The sequence below is a fragment of the Panthera tigris genome, chromosome B3, assembly GCF_018350195.1.
Source record: "Panthera tigris isolate Pti1 chromosome B3, P.tigris_Pti1_mat1.1, whole genome shotgun sequence".
NCBI classification, from domain to species: Eukaryota; Metazoa; Chordata; class Mammalia; order Carnivora; family Felidae; genus Panthera; species Panthera tigris.
The window spans coordinates 17,190,113-17,210,645 of NC_056665.1; the positions used below are offsets into that span (position 1 = coordinate 17,190,113).

The following is a 20,533-nucleotide window of genomic DNA, read 5'->3' on the forward strand; positions in this document are numbered from 1 at the left end:
CAGGCCTGCTTTATAATCCTAAATTATCGCTTCTTTGTCAGATTTTGATTTTCCACTCAATCACCCAACCTTTTCTTACAGGGACTCTTCCGTTTCCTTCCCCAGGAGAAAGGGCTGCTCTCCTTTCTAAAATGTTCATTCATGTCTCTAACTGTGCCACAAAGCGGTTAGGCTACAAAGCAAACACAGGGAATAAAGTTCCTTGCACGTTAACCAACACAATTTACTTGTACTGAGCTGAGGGGTCAACAGCTGCCTCTGGTGAAATTACTTGTCACGTTTGGACTCCATGAGACACCGGGCATTGGAAAAACAGATCTTTCGAACCCAAGTGAGGAATAAAAACGAAGTGTTGGAACCCTATCTGAGAATTAATCCAGTGACATGCAGAGGAGAGGACTTGTCTTTACTTGTACAAAAAGGAGAAAAAAAAAAAAAAAAGAAATCCCAGAAAAAGAACACAAGCTATTTCTTCCACAGCACAAAAGAAAAATTCCAAATGTTAGTGAGAAAAACTGCAAGTACAAATGTCACTGTAAATGTGCCACTGGGTTAAATGGCAAATATGGTCCTTGCTGATTTGGACTTCAAATGGCAAGTGGCCCGACAAGAGCTCTCCCACCGTGATGTGAAACCGGAAAGCAGGTAGCATGAGCTGAGCTCCTGCGTGTGCCAGGAAGCGGGTGTGGGAAGCTGGATGCTGATGGCCCCAGGAACTGACATCTACTGGGGACCTGTCCTGTGCCAGGCGTGTGCTTGGAGCTGTCCTGTGCCCAGTCCTGCCCACCATCTCGTGGGTCTGCTCTATCAGCATCCCCATTTCCCATTTCCGAGGGAAAGAAACTGAGGCTCAGAACTTAAGGCACTAGTCCCAAGTCTCATCTGCTAGCGGCAGAACCAGGATTTAAGCTCAGGGCTTCCCTGTTCTGTAGCGCTGGGGAAGGAGAGCTGCCTGGCATCTCCATGGGAATAATCTGAGTCTTCATGGAAAAGGGGAAGGAACGAAAAGGGAAGGGGAAGGGAGCAGGGAGCACAAAGAAAGCCCAGACAGTGGCGAGAGAGGCTGTTTCCTAGAAACCCTGGAGCCTGTCAGCCTCTTGGGATTCAAGGGGCACCAGACGTGTGGATGCCTCAAAGGGCCAAATCCAGGGACATACTGGTAGCTCATGAATGAGTAGTTCTGATGACTCAGGGATGTCTGCTCTATGATATGGCTCCATTCATCATCTCTGTTTCCTCCAAATGAAAAATAAAGACACTAACCCCTAATTTGATAACTATTCAAGAGGGGACACTCCTCATTCACAACTAAAGGACCGAAATATTTCATTCAAAATCATAGCTAAAGAAAAAATATACTGCTAAAGAAAGATGAGCATTTCCATAACAGATAATTCAAGAGCTGGAAAAAGGTTAAATTTATTTTACTTTATTTTTTTTTTTTTAGTACTTTGAATATATCATTCCACTCCCTTCTGGCCTATAAAGTTTCTGCTGAAAAATCAGCTTATGGTCTTATGGGGTTTCCCTTGTATGTAATTGCTTTCTTTTCTCTTGCTGCTTTTAAAACTTTATCACTACCTTTTGCCATTTTAATTATTATGTCTCTTGGCGTGGACCTCCTTGGTTGATTTTACTGGGAGCTCTCACTGCTTCCTGAGTCTATTTCCTTCTACAGATTAGGGAAGTTTCCAGCTATTATTTCCTCAAATAAATTTTCTCTCTCTTCTCCTTCTGGGATCTCTATAATGTGAATGCTATTATGCTTGATGGTGTTGCTGAGTTCCCTTAACCTATCCTTCTTTTTTATCATTCTTTTATCTTTTTCCTGTTCTGTTTGGTTGCTTTCCATTACTCCCTCTTGCAGTTCAGGGATCAGTTCTTCTGCTTCCTCTCCTATTGATTCCCTCTAGTGTATCTTTAATTTTGGTTACTAAGTTCTTCATCTCTGTCTGATTGGTTCTTTGGTATATTTTCTGTCTCTTTGTTGAAGGTCTCGGTGAGATCCTCTACTCTTTTCTCAAGTCCCATGAGTATCTTTACGACCATTACTTTGATTTCTCTATCAGGCATATTGCCTACCTCTGGTTGGTTCAGCTCTTTTGCTGTGATTTTGTGCTAGTTTTTCAATTGGGACATAGTCCTCTGTCCCCTCATTTTGTCTAACTCTCTGTGTCTGTTTCTATGTGTTAGCAAAGTCAGCTACATCAAGGAGGTTAATTTTAAATGGATTTTGGATGTAAAGTGTCCTCTGAAGTTTCTCAGAATAAATACTTGATGTTTTTCTGAGCCATTGTCATCTCATAATGGGAAGGTAAGGGTTCTGGTAAAAGTAGGTAGCTTTCCTGAGTAGCCCTGAGGTTATAAGTGTTTTTATCAGGATTAAGAGATCAAAGCAAAACCCAAACCTAAAGGCTAAAATGAATTTCTAACCAGCACCAGAAATGCAACCCAACCCCCCTTTTTTTGGTGTTTCAGTGGGTGGTGGCAACAAGGGGTCTAACCAGCAGGTTGATCAGCTAAGCGTTATAATACACAGGTCAAGAGCTTAGAGGTTGACCAACTTGGGTGTGAACCCCAATAAGCAGTGATCTTCCCTCACCTGAGTGATTGCACCTCCCTGTCACTGTTACTGCTCTATGCAGGGGCTTCACCGTTGGGGGCCTCACATCTTAGAAAACTCCATGGACCACTGAGAGGGCAAAACCCCTTTCAAGCCAGAAACATTGGAGGAAATGTTGGTAATTTATATGGCAACTTTTACTCCCAAGTCAAAATCACCTGAGGACATTGCCTCAATTATTTCTGTAACCAACGCTTAGAACTCTTCTGCCCAAAAATGCCCCAAATGCCAGGAGAGGCTACCTCAGAGACCATGGCTTCAGCTCATCCTTGTCCACTGCCTGTTCTGCTGTGCCCACATGTGTTATAGGGATTTGAGCCAGCCCAGTGAGGTTTGTGATTGACTATCAATTGGAGACAACCAAGTTATTCCCCAGTACAAGACTCTGTACTCATGGGATGCACTGGAAAACCTCTTCACAGGTGGGTGAATGCCAGCTCAGTCTCTGAAATGTGTGTGAGTTTAGCTCCTGTTCAGACCTGGGAAGCTGAGAACACACCTCCGATTTTGACCGTGAAATCTTCAGCCACCATGCAGTTCCGGGCAGCAAGGTCCCTGTGGACAAACTTGTTGGCGTTGAGGTATGCCATGCCGTCTGCAATCTCTCCAGCCATCTGGATCATCTTGCTTAGGCTTGGAGGTGCTAGGACTGGATTATTCTGTTGGAGATTAAAAAAAAAAAATTCACGTGAGAATTTAGGAGTGTCCCCCACCCTAATTCTTCCAGGGTGTGCAAATCCATCTTTGTTCAATCTGAGCACCACAGGTCAGTCTGCTAAGAAACAGGACTTGCTCAGAAGGAACATATTATTATGGAGACCATAGCATCTGCTTCGTGGTAAAGTCATGCGCTTGCCCGCTGACCACATCACACAGAGTTGCAGAGAGAAACGCTAATTAGCACAACTTGGGACCAGCATTTTCTATTTTGGGTAGGGCAAAAATTATTTAAAGTGAAACTAACAATTTCAGATATTAAGATTTCTTGATTACTCGAGTTTTTATCAGTTTATATGTTCCTTTTCTGTCTACAATCAAAGTGCAGGTGAAAGGAGCGAGAGAATATTACAAAGGCTGTGTGGAAATAAGTAAATGTGTTTCCCAAATGGACACTGTATGCTTTATTTCCCATGTGAGCATCGTTATCAAGTATCTGATCTTTTTCTTTCTCTTTAACTTTCATCTAAAGTACAAAAGTATCAGGACTAACATTTTCACTTCACAACGTGGCACTCCTTGGGTTGTTGTTTTCTGTGGGCACCAAGGAAAACAGGCACTCGCCAATTAATTTAAGTCCAGATGAAGCATATTCTGGAGGGGGATCAATGTAAAACAGGGACACGTAACATGATAAGCATTTCCTCTTTGTAGAGGAGGCTTTGGAATTAAAGAGAAATACTTCAGAATAATAAAAAATCCATTTAGAAAAAAGCTTATATAAAACATGTGCCCAAATCTCTCCATCCTAAAAAAATAAAAAAATACAGAGCAAATCAGCCTGCCACAGTTTAGATACTAACCACCTCTTGCTTGTGCTGTGCGATAGTTTACCTCAGTTTCCCTGACTACAGAGCATCTGTTACAACACTGCAAAGCCACATTACTCTGACAGGTCCCAAAGCGCCACCTTCCCGGCTCAAACCCTGGGTGCCATGGGAAGAGCATGCCTGGGTGGGGTCACTGCCGGAAGCATGAGCTGGGACCACACATGGAAAGTGCCTGCCAGTGCCTGGCCAGGGTCTGTGCTCAGTGGATGTTGGCTTTGCCCAGTGATGTGCTGGTTTCTGCTGAAAGCTGCCTTCTAGAAGCAGTACAACAACCCTCCAAAGCGCTTGTGGGGTAGTTCCCTACACATGGCGTATGTTTACATTCTGAAGAGACTATCAAGACAGTCTCTGGTGGTTTAAAATACTTATCACGGAGTTTCCTGGGAGAAGTGACATGATGTCCCCAAGGGTAAGCCCAAACCAGCACTTTCTTTTTACATGGGAGTCTCCTTTAGACAAGCTTTTCTGTCTCAGGACCCACCGTTGCCTTTTAAGCTTTCTGGGGCTTTAGATGTGCATGGTATGCTAGGAAATCTGCAGGTGAACTGTTAAGTTGATGCTCATAATACTTAAGCTGTGGAGTATTAAGTATATGTGTTTACTGGAAGTGGTCATTTATGGGCGCCTGGGTGGTTCAGCCGGTGAAGCGTCTGACTTCAGTTCAGGTCATGATCTCACGGTTCGTGAGTTTGAGCCCCGCATCGGGCTGTGTGCTGACAGCTCAGAGCCTGGAGCCTGCTTTGGATTCTGTGTCTCCCTCTCTCTCTCTGCCCCTCCCCTGCTTGCACCCTGTCTCTCTCTCTCCCTCAAAAATACACATTAAAAATTTTAAGAAAAAAGAAGTGGTCATTCATAGTTAACATGAAGGATAGAATCAATAAAAGGAATCTGATTATACATATTGGAAGAGAGGGCTGACATTTGATCAGTTCATGGTGCCACAGTGCCATTCTTTCAGGCGTTTCAGAGAGCGGAAATCTTTAATCTGCTTCGAGCTACTGAAGGCATGTATACACAAACACCCACATTTAGCAAAGTAAATGAGCAAATCTTAACTTGGGGAGAAGATGCCAAATAGAGTATAATGAATCTGCAGGACAAGCATACATATTTTTATCCTTGACCTGAGTTAGAAAGAACAAGTTTAAATCTGACACATCTAAAAGTGAATTTGAGATCTGGAAAAGGGACTTTCAGAAACCTTCTTGTCCAACCATCTTATTTTACACACGAGGACACTGAGGTGCGGAGGCCCGAAGCAGCTGCCTGAGGACGGCAGACAGCTTGCAGCAGAGCCGGGACGGAGACTACGTGTTTCCAAACGTTTATTCTGTGCCTGAAATCGGGGACGCAGGGAATGAGCGTTTCATACTTTTCAGATGTCTGCATGAATCTGATAAGAAATACACTGCCGTGTCTTGAGCCACCTATCTGATGAAGCTTTTCTCCCTCATGCTGGCTTGTGTATTACAGAAGTGAGGCAGTTTACGATCCAGGGGACCTGGGGAGGCACACTGTAGAGCAGAGGGTGGGTGTGTGTTGTAAATCATCTTGCTCAGGGCCCCGGGCCACACTTGGCCTCGTGACCCTCAGAGAACCACAAGGACAATCATCTGCTGTGAATGGAGGAAGCCACGTGCGAACAGGTGCTCAGAACTAAAAATTAAGGAACAACTACTTGGGAGATAATTAAGTTGTAGATGAAAAGAAAACCAAAGATTAGGCTCAAACAGGGAAAGGCTGTAGAGATTCAAAAGGGAAGTATTCTGGGAATACAAGCAGATGCAAAACCTGCTCACCACAGAGCAAAGTCAGGGTGAAAGTGAGGCCTTCAGACCCACCGAGGGGGCCGAATGAAAGGCAGATGTTGCTGGTATTATTTGTAAGTATTTATCTACCAGTTTATTCCTAGAGTGACTCACTTGGAGTCATGCTTCCATATGCTAAAAAGCTGCCTTGTGGGTTCATGCCACAGACGGGGAGACACCACAGTGACTAATGAAAAATTGCAGAGGACTTCAGCAGGTTTACAAGTTGAAGCTCATAACACAAATTGGTCTTTTTTACTAGACTAAGCAGACACTGTGCAGCCGAGGTGATTATCATTCTGCCTCAGGATCAAGCCTGACATGTGGATGCAGAGTTCGAGAAAACAGGGCCTCCCGGTCTCAAAGGCTCAGACTGTTGACAGCCTGGGGGAAGGGACGTGTGTGGGGAGGGGGCTCATGAATAAGGGGGCATCTATGTGTACAGAGCCAGGTGGGAAACCACACCAGCAACAAGAATCACGTCAACCTAACATTGAACTCTGACAGCGTTTACTGAAAGACTGCCTGCCACAAACACGGACCCTGAACTGGCAGCGCTCGGAGCCTGGGAGGAAAAGCTGAACACGATGGGGTGGAAGGGGAATCCACTCGGAGGACCATAGAAGAGAGAGTTGGTGCTAGGGGAGCAGTCATGGAGGGTTCCTGCCTTCCGGGCAGGGGAGCAGGGAAGGCTTCAGGGAGGAAGCTGTGCAGACGCAGGGAGAAGTCAGGGAGCACCTGCGGCAGAGGAGGGAACTAGAGGGGGGCGGAATGCAGAACAGGAGCACAGAGGGGTTAAGTAGAAGGGTATCTGAGAAATGGCAAGGGGCTCCCACAAAATCTCGAGGTCTCTCTCTAGTCGGGGACATCTTTCATACAAAGAACCTGTAACCAAGCATGCAGCAAGAAACATTCAATGTTGAAAAGTAAGCAGGTTTAGGGGTGCCTGGGTGGCTCAGTCAGTTAAGCGGCCGACTTCAGCTTAGGTCACAATCTCGCGGTCCATGAGTTCGAGCCCCGCGTCGGGCTCTGGGCTGATGGCTCAGAGCCTGGAGCCTGCTTCCAATTCTGTGTCTCCCTCTCTCTCTGCCCCTCCCCCGTTCATGCTCTGTCTCTCTCTGTCTCAAAAAAATAAATAAACGTTAAAAAAAAAAAAAAAGAAAAAAAAGAAAAGTAAGCAGGTTTAAAGACACAGGGGTGCCTGGTGGCTCCGTTGGTTGGGTATCTGACTTTGGCTCACGTCATGATCTCACGGTTTGCGAGTTTGACCCCGGGTCGGGCTCTGTGCTGACAGCTTGGAGCCGGAAGCCTGCTTCCCGTTCTGTGTCTCCCCTTCTCTCTGCCCCTCCTCGGCTCACACTCAAAAAAATTTCTTAAAAATAAAAAAATAAACACACAATATCTTCTGGGGGGGGGTGTGGTGGGAAGGTGCTAAAGAAAGAACAGGTAACGTATGAAGTCCATGAAAACCAAAACTGACCTCTATTTCTGGCCTCAGAGACCTGAGATAACTTTTGAGATCGCCCCGCGTCATCAGTTCCATGATGACCAGCGTCGGCTGGCCCTGGGACACCACGCCCAGCAACCGCACCTGGGAGGAATGACAGAGAGAAGGACTCAGAGGGTGAGGGTTGCCCGCGACAGTCCCCATCCAGGCTGCTAGAATAGTCTGTGACCTGCAGAGCCCAGATGTGCAGGCCACAGGGCCCCCACTAGCCGGGGTCTACACCACAGCCAGAGCTGCTAGTGCACAGGTGTCTAAGGGCCAACAGTGAGGTGACGGGGAACTCTGGAAGGCGGGGCGAGACACTAAACCCCCAAGTGATGCCACTGACACTCTGGGGGGCCCCACTGAGGTGTTCTCCCTGCGTCAGTTTCTGGCTTCTCAGGGCATTCTCTTACCACATGGTGACAATTGAACTCCTTCATCACTGAAGCCTCGTTGAGAAATTCAATCCTTTCACGCATGCTCGCGGCCTCGTTCACCGTTTTGATGGCCACCCTGGTTTCGGGCTCATCTTTAACCACGCCTTTGGCAACTCCTTCGTAGACCATCCCAAACGAGCCCTGCCCCAGCTCTCGGCTCATGGTGATTTTCTCCCGAGCAACCTCCCACTCATCAGGTACATACACTGGAGAAGAAGAAACCAGAACCGAAACAGGTAAGGCAGGGAGCCCCTGGGCAGAAGGTGCTTTTGGGGAAACCAGAATACAAGATGCCACTTCCTGAAGTCCACAGAGAACATCAGGAAACAGTGACACGGCTTGTCCTGAAATCTTTGCAAGACAGCTACACGGTCACACACTGGTATTTCAAGTCTTCAAGGATTCTGAGATAATTTTAGGATACTAACAGCACACAAGAACCACAAAGGAATCCAATTTGAGATGCGCTAAGTATAGAATTCACAACAGGCTTCAAAGACTTAGTACGAAAAAAAAATCACGCAAATATTTCAATAGTTTTTAGACTGACTACCTATTTAAATTGATAATACTTTGGACATACCGGGTTAAATAACGTGTATCGTGAACACTTTTTCACCTCTTTTTTTAATGTTTTTTCATGTTATAGAGAAAGCGAGCGTGAGTGGGGAAGGGGCAGAGAGAGAGGGAGGACAGAGGATCTGAAGTGGGCTCTTCACTGACAGCAGTGAGCCTGATGTGGGGCTTGAACTCACGGATTGTGAGATCGTGACCTAAGTGAAGTGGGATTTCAATTGACTGAGCCACGGCAGGTGCCCCTCACCTGTTTCTTTTATACTTTTTTAAACGTGGTTATTAGAAAAACTTGTGGTTACATATGGGACTGGCCTTCTATTTCTATTGGTAGCACTATTCTAGTTTAGACAAGTGTCTCCAGCCTCACCGAAGCCCCTGGGGTGTCTATATAGGAACAGAAGCTGCTGAACTCTGGCACCAAGGACCATCAGTGGTGAGCAAGGTGGAGGGACAGCTGATGAGCACAGGGGTCTCCCCAGGGCCCTGGCCTGAGTTCCATGAACTCAGGGACCGCCCACAACTGGGTTGAGGGGCTGGGAGGTGGGACATGGTAAGACAGAGCCTGAACATGACTTCTCCAGCCAAGGCTTTCAGTCAATCTGGTTTAAGAAAACAAAGAAGTAATTCCAGGCAGGCAGGAAGGAGAAAGAAAGAGGAAAAGGGAGAAGGGAGGTAAGAAAGAAAAGAAAACAATACAGGGGATCCATCCCACAACTCAGATGGGCAGAATGAAAAAGAAAAAGAAAACTGTGACCTGTTCCATTACCTCCCTAAGAAATTTCAGTTATAAGGACATCCTTCTAATGCTGTGTGTGCTTCTGTCCTTGCCAGAGAGGGGGATTCCCAGCAGGCTCCACTGTATACCAGGAAGGGGTCCCGGCTCAGAAATGCAGGACTGGGGAGCTGCGATGGCATCTGTGTTTGCTTGTATGCTTTTGGACGTTAACCTTGCTCTTACGGCTGGATGTGGGAGAAGCAGTGGCTGGCAGCTGTATTCCAACACCACTGGGTCTCCTGTACTTTTATGCCTGGAAGGAAAGACGTCTATAAATTAGGCCCAGGAGATCCCACCAACTTACGCCACTGAGGAGTGTCCAATATGGCCTATGTTCATCAATCTAGAATTTTCTCTCATATGCACTTTTGTATTTCCCATTACATATGTAGTTTAGGAATTTCGTAAACGGGAGTCTACCTTCTATGTGGCTTAGATGTTATACGGCCCCTAAGAAGAGGCTGAGGCTTGCTTAGGAGAGAAAGTATGTAAGACAAGCCAGTAGATAAGACTCTTCACATACCCCTCAGAAAGTATAAAGAGAAACCGCCTGTATCCGTTTATCTCCGAAAATCCGGGCTTGCTTTTAATCAGAATTAACTCTGTAGCACACCATAAAACACGGAGTTAAAACCAATCCCATTCCTTCCTTGGGAGGTCCCTGAAGTCAATACTTGCAATCTCTTTCTCTAAATTCAACCCAGCAGCTCTGACTCGAGCCAGCAGGTCCTAAGCCCCGCCAGCCGGCAACGGCAACGGGTTATGTGCACAATGTTATCAGCACTTCCCTAGAGGGGATTTTCGGTATATTCTGGAGAATGGTGACGTGCAGAATAGCTTCTGGAGAAAGAAGTTTTTAAAGCATTTTCGAACTGCAATGTCATTTTGTCGCCCCTCGAGGAGACTAGCTATAAGGTGCTTGTCAAATGGCCGAATAAATTAAGTTCAAATGAGGTGACCGTGTTCCTACCTGTTGTTGGCCTGGGTGACAGTGCGTTGGGTTTTTATTTTATTTTTAAAGGTGAATCAAGGCATATTATGAAAGTAGTTCTGGAAAGATATAAAATTTGCATTCAAATCACCCTTAGAGTCTGATATTATTGTATTAATGCTCTAAGCTTCCTGGACACTTCATAGTCAAAATGACAAAATGCCAGTCTTCTGTGCTTTATTTCAAAGCAGAGCAAATTCTCTGGAATAGCCTTATTCCACCTCTACAGAGAAGGAAAGTGGCCTTGCATTTCCCTCATAAATTCCATTAAGTGTGTGATGACTCCTTACCTTATCTGACTTAAAAAAAAAAAAAAGCTATTAATTATATAAGCAATGCATAAAAATCTTTTTGCTTTTTTTTTTTAATAAAGAAAAAGATACTTTCCACAAGTAACTACTATTTTAAATTTGGTGTGTATCCTTCCAGAATGTTCTCTATGTCTTATATGCATACATACATTACATAAAGGAGTATAGAAATATGTGTGTGTGTACATGTGTATGTATATGTACACACATACCTACATGCCTATTAAAAGTACAGCTTTGTGGGGCACTTGGCTGGCTTAGTTGTTTAGGCGTCCCACTCTTGATTTTGGCTCAGGTCACAATCTCACAGTTCACGGGGTCAAGCCCTGCATCAGGCTCTGTGCTGACAGTGTGGAGCCTGCTTGAGATTCTCTCTCCCTCTCTCTCTCTGCCCCTCCTCTGTTCGTTCTTTCTCAAAATAAAAATAAAATAAAGACATTAAAAAATACAACTTTGTGAGACGTCTATAGAATCAGGAAGAATGTCCTTATTCTGCACTTGATTCCCATTCAGGGGAGGCTGCTGTTGATCGGCTTTGCTGTAAACAGAACTGAATTAGAAATTATTAGAGAAATCATAACAAAACTTTAGACATTTATATAGTGCTTTTAAAGCGTCAGTGTGTTTTCTTATGTTTTCCATTTACTCAGGGTAATCGATCAGAATAATCACAACTCCATTTCACACGTTCTGCACACCAACTTTCACTTCACCTGAAGCAAGAAGGAGGCACACACTGTTTCTAAACACACCTCCCTGAATTCATGTACTCATTGGCTTATCTGGTGGACCCAAGCCAGCTCCTCCTGTGGGTCAGCTTCCCTGTGGTCGACAAGATGCCAGAGACCATGTCATCCTGACTTCTCAACCACCTAGTCATGCACATGTGTCCTCTGAACCTCAGCATCTCACCTACAGACAGGCGGGCATAAGAAAAGCCACCTTACCGGGACACAGGGATCAAAGGGAACAGCGTTCGTAAAAGCCCCCGGCAAGTGCCAGTATCACTAGACCCCAGGACCAGTGCCCGGCCTGGACTTACTTATAAAGGTTTGGATTCAAGCACAATAGGGAGAAGAGACAGTAAATAAGGAAAAAACGAAATAACCATCGAATAGAACCCAACTGCCAAGTCAGACCTCAGTCACTTAACTAAATGGACCTCATGAGTTATTACCCAAGGGTATGTGAATGGGCCGTGAGGGTATAAGTCATAGGAGCCCGGTCAGGAGGGAATGAGCAGAAAAACTCCAAGACAGAAAAATGCAGAGAAGCCATGAGTGATCAAAGACCATCATAGCGATACGAAACTCAGGCTGAAACAGGTTTAAAGGAACTATTTGGTCAGCTGCAGCGTATCCTCTGACTAGATGTCAACAATTAAACAACTTTTGTCATCCTAGCATAAAATCTCAGGCAATTAAGTAAATTGACAACTGTGGTGACCAGTTGTCTCTGAAGACTGTTTTTCTTTGGGGGCATTCCATACAGTCCCAGAATTTTCGACATATTCAGTGAACTGCTAAAAACTTTGATTTAAAAGAGAAAGGGGGCGGGGGCACCTGGGTGACTCAGTCCAGTAAGCGTCTGACTTTGGCTCAGGTCACGATCTCACGGTTTGTGAGTTCAAGCCCTGCGATGAGCTCTGCGCTGACAGCTCAGAGCCTGCTTGGGATTCTCTCTCTCTCTCTCTCTCTCTCTCTCTCTCTCTCTCTCTCTCTCTCCACCTCCCTCTGCCCCTCCCCTACTCGCTCTTTCTCTCTCTCTCAAAATAAATTAACTTAAAAAAAATAATAAAAATTTAAAGAAAGTGTTAACGACGACGTATTTGAAGCCAAAGTTACGTCAAATGACGCAAACCTCTTCTCCCTAAATTAGCCGCACTCCTGAAAGCTCCCCAGTCTGGGACCTGACTGGGTCCAGGCAGTGCCCGGAGCTTAGCTGCTTACCATCTGCGGCACTGAAGTACTCTGGGTTCACCGAAGCATACAGCACTCCATTCCCCAGCCTGCTGTTATTTCTGTAAGAAGGAAAAAATTCAGGTTAAAAAAAACCCGACGTGCACACATCTCATCTTTGCTCTATCAGCTTTATTTATCCTGTTTTAAGTATCAGGAGAAAGGGAGCAAGGGGCACCTACTGCCTGCAGACCCTCACCTACACTCCCCCATCTGCCTGGGGCCGAAGACATCTGCTAACAGGGCTCTGGGCTTCCTCAGTGGTCTTGGATGAAAGCCTCGTAAGAAACATTTGTTTCTTGGGGCGCCCGGGTGGCTCCGTCGATTGGGCGTCCGACTTTGGCTCAGGGTCATGATCTCATGGTTCATGAGTTCAAGCCCCACCTCTGGTTCTGCGCTGTCCACACAGAGCCCACTTCAGTTCCTCTGTCTGCCCTCCTCTCTCTGCCACTCCCCTACTTTCGCTCTCCCCCAAATTAAGAAAAAAACAAAAAACCAAAAACAAACAACTGTTTCTTTACTTCATTGGAAATTGAAAGGTCTACTGGATAGAAAAGGCTGGGACACTGGGTTTGGAAAATCTCTGCATAAGCAGCGGTATCTGAGGGTGCAACCAGCAAGGCGACAAACCCTACCGGCCCGAGATATATTTTCTGTTGTCACTGACTCGTTAGGAAACGTTCCCTTTTCCTGTGAAGAGCAGTGATTGGAAAATCAGGTTTCCCGACCCATGGGGTATTTCCTCAAAATCCTCAAATCGCGTACCTGAACTCAGGTTCAAATCATCAGAGCGCACAGCCACAAAAAGTGTCTGAGCTTTTCCCGGAGGCTCTCACCTTTTTCTGTGGAAGACGTACAACATGATAACCAGTCCCCCCACTATCAGCAGGACGGCAACAGGCAGAGCGATGATCAGGTGGATGAAATTTTCATATGTTACTGCCGAGACAAGGGAAATGATAAAATATCACTGGGTGAACAAGCTGGTCCTCTTTTTTTTTTTTTTTTAAGCTGGAAATATGAAAAAAAAAATCCCCCAAAATTCCTTGACTGCCCTATCACAAACTAGTAATTCTGAAGGTAAATGGTATTGGATAGGACACAGCAAAATCCCCTGAGTTATCTGGGGGGCAGTGGGGGTGGAGATAAAATAAGTGTGTACTGAGGAGTATAGTCATTTTTGAAGTACAGTGTATTCCTGGGGCACCCGGGTGTTGAGCTCAAGTGGTTAAGCGTCTGACTTTGGCTCAGGTCATGATCTCATGGTTTGTGAGTTTGAAGCTCCACATCAGGCTCTCTGCTGTCAGTACAGAGCCTGCTTCAGATCTTCTGTCCCCCTCTCTCTGCCCTTCCCCCACTCATGTGCTATCTTTCTACTAAAAATAAGTAAATATTTTTTTAAAAAGTACAGTGTATTCTGAAATAATAGTTCAAATGGTGGGCTCAAGTGAAATAATATTTGTATGCAATTCAATGACTGTTAATGTATACATACATATATGTATACATACATATATATAAATAAATTTGCTAAAATAAAATGAATAGAGTTTTACATAAATAGTGTTCAAGTGGTACTGATGCTTGTTTTTATTTAAGAAGAATTTTTTTTAATGTTTATTTTTGAGAGAGAGAGAGAGAGAGAGAGACAGAACGCAAGCCGGGGAGGGGCACAGAGAGAAAGACACAGAATCCGAAGCAGGCTCCAGGTTCTGAGCTGTCAGTACACAGCCCGATGTGGGGCTTGAACCCACGAACTATAAGATCATGACCTGAACCGAAGTCGGATGCTTAACCAACTGAGCCACCCAGGTGCCCCCTTTTTTTCCCCTAAGATAATTTTTTCAAATGTTTATTTATTTTGAGAGAAAGAGACAGAGAAAGTGCGTGTGTGTGAGCAGGAGGGGGGTAGAGAGAAAGGGAGAGACAGAATCCCAGGCAGGCTCCTCACTGTCAGTGCAGAGACCAACTCGGGGCTGGCTCCCATGAACTGTGAGATCATGACCTGAGCTGAAGTCAAGAGTCAGACATTTGACTGAGCCACCTGGGTGCCTTGAACTTTATCTGTTAAGACAGTTTCACAGACAATTAAAAAGAAAACAAAAAACAAAACAAAACCCCCCCCCAAAAACCACAACTAACTCGATGGCACCCCTTGCCGAAATTGCTCTGAATTCTCCCTAAATGTTTGGGTCTAATTACAAGCTTGACCGAAACACCTGCTCCCCACTGTCACCAGCCCTCATATGACAGGAGCCAGGCTGGACACTGGGGATGCTGACGCATGCTCTGGAAGATTCTCCTGGATGCGGGAGATGAGTGTGTCCACAAGTAGCACAAGAACCGAAAAAAGTGGGCTGCACACACTGCAGGGATGCAGAGGGGAAGGGAGAGGTGAGAAGGGAGCCAGGGGAAGCCTTCCAAGTGCAGAGGAACGGCTGGAAAGGATACTGGAGACTGGTTCCCAAGGGGCCTGTTCAAGCTGAGCAGTTTGAACCTCATTCTGCAGATGAAAGGCAGCCAGTGTGAGCTCTCAGGCCCCACAGTGAACCAATCAGATGTGTGTCTGGAGAGATGGCTGTGCGTGAGGCCAGCCTGCAGCAGGCTGGCAGCATGGAGGAGGCACTGCGGGTCCTGGAGGGGCTGGGCCAGGGGGCAGGGACCTTGGTTTGTGCTGCGTTATCTAGCCCAGACCTCACAAAGAGACCACTGGTCCTTTTCTATAGAAGAAGACTCCCAGAGGTGACCTGAACTCCCCAAGGGTCACACAGGGAGCAGGTAAGCCATGGTCCTGGGATTGGGAGGGTACACGCTTCCTGTACCCACAGCTCAGAGCTGCCCCAAAAAGCAAGCACCTGAAGTGGTGGCAACAGGGGTTGGATTTCAGTCGCACACGAGAGGCTAAATCAATGTGACAGGGGGCGGGGGGTGGGGGTTGCTGAATGAGAAGTGGGTGGCTGGGGAGAAAGAAAAGGTGGGGAATGGCTGTAACGGTCCAGGCTTGGGTGGGGCATGGATTATGGTGCCACTCACTGACCTTGGGAACAGAGGCCAGAGAGATACTCTGAGGGTAGCAGCTGTGATTTTGGTTTGAGTTTGAGGTACGCGAGCAGGGGAGGGGCAGACAGAGAGGGAGACACAGAACCCGAAGCAGGCTCCAGGCTCTGAGCTGTCAGCACAGAGCCTGACGCGGGGCTTGAACTCACAACAGTGAGACCATGACCTGAGCCAAAGTTGGATGCTTAACTGACTGAGCCACCCAGGAGCCCCAAGCTATTGTGCTTTTAAAATTAAAGACATTTTGGGGGCATCTGGGTGGCTCAGTCGGGTGAGTGTCCGACTCTTGATTTCAGCTCATGATCCCGAGGTCATGGAATTGAGCCTGGTGTTGGGCTCTGCGCTGAGCATGGAGCCTGCTTAAGATTCTCTCTCTCTCTCTCTCTCTCTCTCTCTCTCTCCTCTCTCTCTCTCTGCCCCCCTCCCCCTGCTCATGCTCTCTCTAAAATAAAAAAAAAGTTAAAGACATTTTTTTATCAGATAGCTCTCAGAAATGGATTCAGTCTCCTGCATTTTCCAATTCTTGAAAATACTCTCAAGTTATCACTGCCTTTGGGAAGCCAGTAGGGTTTTAGTTTTTCTTCCTGAGGACTATTTCTTATATTTGTATCACTGATACTATCGGTCAGGCTGTACCGTGTTCTTTCTGAGTCCCACATTTCAACGGGGACGTGGACAAACGGGAACACAGCCAGAGAAGAACAAAATGATTAGACGGGTAGAAAATTGGTCTCTGAGACTGGGGCTACAAGAAAGGGCCAAAAGACCAGAGATTATTTAGTCTGGAGAAGAAAAGTCTGGAGAGTAATTTAATAGTTTTCAAGCACATGAAGGGCTCCTTAAAGGACAGCAGTTGCCAGAAAGCCTTTTTGTAAAGCTTCTGTCTCCTCTGAGGATTAAACAGGAGGAAGAGACACTGCACTAGGACAGGAGAGTCTTGTCTGACATGAGGACAAACCTCCCAGCAGCAAAGCGGGCATGCAGATTTAATTTTCCTGCAGTAGATGTCAACTTCTGCTGGAAAGAGTCCATCAGAGGGACTCCCGGTTTCCAGTGGGAACCTAGCACTCACGGGGTTAAAGATGGGGTAGCCATGGCACAGAGGGCCTCGACTTCTCTGAAGGTAAGTCAGAGCTGCTATTTCAAAGGTTGCAGCCTGATGCTCGACTGACCCCTAAACCGAGGCTCTTGTTCCTAAGGGATGAGGAGAGGGGAGGGGAGAAGAGGAAGCTAGATGCTACTCTAGACAGAACTATGGTGAAGGTTCTAGCACTGGACTGGGTGGCACAGGCACACTGGTAAGAGCAGGGTAAGTGGACCCCATGGGGAGTTCAGACTACTTTAGTTGATGGAATAACCTGCCTCAGCTATCTGTTTACCCCTAAAACTTGAACTCAGGCACAGGGCCAGGCTCATAAAAATGCTACCTTGAGGTCTGCAGTTCTATTCACTCCATTCTTCTTCTGATATTTGTACTATTAGGATTTTCAAATACCTGTCTTTGGCTATTAGGCACTAACCAGGTGGACTGCCGGAATGGCTGAAGTCCAGAACTTAAAAACTCGGGGCGCCTGAGTGGCGTCCAACTTTGGCTCAGGTCATGATCTCATGGCTTATAAGTTCAAGCCCCGCATGGGGCTCTGTGCTGACAGCTCAGAGCCCCGAACCTATTTTAGATTCTGTGTCTCCCTCTCTCTCTGCCTCTCTTCCGCTCGCCCTCTGTCTCTGTCTCTCTGTCAAAAATAAATAAAACATTAAAAAATTAAAAAAAAATAAAAATAAAAACCTCAGACAGCAAATCAGGGCAGCACAGAGGTGGATACTAGGAGGGACCAGGGAGGTGGGGACCATCCACTGGACCCAAAAGTAGCACCAGTAAGCAAGGTGGGTCTGTGCTTCCATGTGGGGCAGTAAGGAGCAGTGTTATGCCAAATTTGACCCCAATAACTGAACGTGAAATAATCTTAAAAAAAAAACCGGGTTCCTAATTAGAAAGAGAAACTCAATATGGAAATGATAAGGAATATTTATGTCACCACAGAAAATACTGCATTTTCTTGGCGAACTAACCATAGGGCCCTTCATGTACCTACACATTTTACAAAACTCAGTTTTAAAATCCGAAATCCTTGTCTAGAACGGCCTTCTAAGAATTCTGTCTTGTCAACGGTTTGAGCATAAAATCACAACATGGCCCAGTCTGGGTGCCAGCCGGCGAACACTGGGCACATTCTGCATGTGTTTGTGCTTTCAAAGTACATCTGTAGTTTACTGGCAGGCAGGGAAGGGGACAAGGCCTGTGATGCTACCACAAGGACTCCTCTCCTGAACAGGCTGGACTGGAGGCCCCCAGATTTCTGTCACCCTTTAGGATTCGAAGCCCTGAATCTGAGACCTAACTAGCAGCCCTAACTGGACAAGGGGCAGAATGGTCAACTCAGCACTTTGTAAAAATGCTTTGGACATTAAACACGTTGGAAGCAAAGGCCCCCTCAAAAGGCCTCCCTGGAAAGGGGCTCTGACCCTCTCCCTGCCCCACAAGAGAGGTAGGAACCCTCAACAGCGGCGACAGCCCAGCTGGAGCTCCCAAATGAGTTGCTGGCAGAAGCACGACCCTTCTGAGATGTGCCCAACTCGGCTCCAACATGGAATCAGAAAGTCAGAGGGCCCGACAGCCCAGGCTTCCCTGGTCCCGGCCCAGCCTGCTTTTGGGGTTCCCAGCTACTCCCTCCGCAAGCCTTACTTTTGGCGGGGACGTAGAAGAACACGGGATCCGTCCACGACCCATTTCCAGAGAGAGAGGTGGCCTGGATCCGGGCCGTATAGTTCCCTGGGTTGAGCCGGTTAAGCTTGGCGCCTCCATACTTCCGGTACTCCTGTCTGGATACACATTCCCGCTGATCCTGGGGGAAAAAAACATAGGTGCCAACTCCCCACGAGCATGTGAGAAATGGGTGCCTCTTGCTACCCAGTGTCTCACATCCCACCCAACAGTGATCCCGATGTGCGAGAACAGGAAAGGAACCCAGTGTTGAATGGCCGTCTTCCAGTGACCATACACACACCCAAGTTCTAAAGGAACTTTTCTTTCTTTCTTTCTTTCTTTGTAATCAAAAAGAGCTGCAGAAAGATTAAGGGTTACTGAAACCAATCTATTCTGTGCCAGAAGATCGCTTTCTGCAAGGGGGATAGTTTCTTAAGGGCGAAAACAAGCCCACCTCCTCGCATATTCCGAGTGCTCTGGGCAGAGTGCGGGGCAGCAGAAAGACCTAAATCCTCGCTGACTTGTCTCTGTGGGTTATGGGGTTAAGTCCTCGGCTAACCAGGAGGCGACCTGTGCCATCGACTGGAATGGAAGCATAGCCAGGTACGGACCACCGCCCCACGCTTACCTCGATTTGTGATCCATATTTTATTTCATACATTAGAATCAGTCCATTGGGATTCTCAGGTTCCGGCCACTTTAAAAAGATGGAGTTTTCAGGCCTTGACTCCCAGGTCACCGGCCCAGGAATGTCGTCTGCTCCTTCTGCACAACAATTTAAACAAGCGAGAAGGTCAGATTCGGGTACCCCTCGGTGGGGGTGGGGTGGAGGCTAACCTAAGAATCCCCTCCCCCCAGGCTGTGCCTGCAGGGCTGAGGGCGGTGGCCACACAGGTTCCTCCGAAGCTGAGTGCTCACACGTTGCACCGGCTTTGGAACCCAAGCAATCTAATGACCTGTGGGGCTCAAGATGCCACAGTCCCTTCCCTCCCCTCAGACTCCCCGCCCCCCGAAAAAAGCCTGCTATCTCTGGAGAAAGGAACCTATGCGATGCTGCAGAACAGAAGCAGCATCAAAAAGGCGCCTTGCAAGCAGAGGAGGCAGCAGCAAGCCTCCAGGCCGCGACGCAGACCCTTCGGAGTCTGCATCTGCATAAGGCAAACGCATCTTTTTTACGAGGGCATGAAGGACGGCCCGCAAGCCCCCGCAAGCCGGGCCTGTTGAGGAAGCCGCTGGGAAGCTCGTGCTGGGACCCAGCCCTCACAGCCACCATCAACTCCTCCAGCCGCCAGGGAAGGCTGGGCGTTTGCTCTCTTGCTAAAACAGTAAGGCAAGTGGTGAGCAGGAGTCACTGCAAGTTACAGCTGGCGAAGGCTCTGAGAAATGAGCTGCTCTGGGGCTCTCCTGGAAGGGTGGGGAAACTGAGGCCAGGGAGGCTGACAGCTACTTCGAGACGTGCTGCATGTGAGCCCCAGGACTGGGCCCCCCTGCTAGACTCCAGTACTCTGGGCTCCTTCTACCACCTGCTGTCCTGGCAGGAAAGAGAACTGGGCAGTTCACCTCTCCTTTTTTAAGAAACTTATTTACCTATTTTGAGAGAGAAATGCAGAAAGAGAAAATCCCAAGCAGGCTCTGTACTGTCAGTGCAGAGCCGGACACGGGGCTCAATCTCATGAACTGTGAGATTAAGACCTGAGCCGAAATCAAGAGTCAGATGCGTAACTGACTGAGCCATCCAGGCGCCCCCTGTCCTTAAAGATGGATGGCAGTCTGAGTAACAGGCAGCTTCTAACTTCCAAGGGGAACGCAAAGACCAAATAGGAGGACTAAAGGCTACTCCAGCGGTTGACCTTGAGAAGCGACAGTCACTCTGAGTCAAGGCAGTTAACTGATTCCACCGGACCCCAGAACTCAGGAGGGACCGTGCAAATTTCCCTGTGCACAGATGGGGAAAAGGGCCGCGGGAATGCACGAGGCACCAAGGGGGAGGAAGAGAGTTGACCCTGAAGGGAGCTCCCTGTTCCTGAGTACTTTGTATAGACAGGCTGGGATGGAGGTGATGTCACTAGGAGCAGACAGACTCCCTTCCCTGAGCTCCTGGTCTACCATGCTTGCCTACATGACCACCGTTCTTTAATGAGCAGGATGGAGACTAAGGGTCATCGCCCGGGGTGTTCGACTCTGTGTCCACAAAACA

The 20,533-nt window shown here is 47.2% G+C and overlaps 1 protein-coding gene across 4 annotated transcripts in view; it reads right to left on the reverse strand.

Moving 5' to 3' along the window:
• Nucleotides 1-20,533, reverse strand: part of IGF1R (insulin like growth factor 1 receptor) — a 299,971-nt gene that overhangs the window by 16,919 nt on the left and 262,519 nt on the right. For all 4 annotated transcript variants that reach the window (XM_042988145.1, XM_042988146.1, XM_042988147.1 and 1 more), the window contains 7 exons: nucleotides 18,965-19,101; nucleotides 18,316-18,475; nucleotides 13,352-13,454; nucleotides 12,507-12,577; nucleotides 7,881-8,110; nucleotides 7,459-7,569; nucleotides 3,123-3,282 (listed from right to left, as the gene is read on the reverse strand). In XM_042988145.1, coding sequence (XP_042844079.1) covers nucleotides 3,123-3,282; nucleotides 7,459-7,569; nucleotides 7,881-8,110; nucleotides 12,507-12,577; nucleotides 13,352-13,454; nucleotides 18,316-18,475; nucleotides 18,965-19,101 — 972 coding nt within the window. The remainder of the gene's footprint in view (nucleotides 1-3,122; nucleotides 3,283-7,458; nucleotides 7,570-7,880; nucleotides 8,111-12,506; nucleotides 12,578-13,351; nucleotides 13,455-18,315; nucleotides 18,476-18,964; nucleotides 19,102-20,533) is intronic.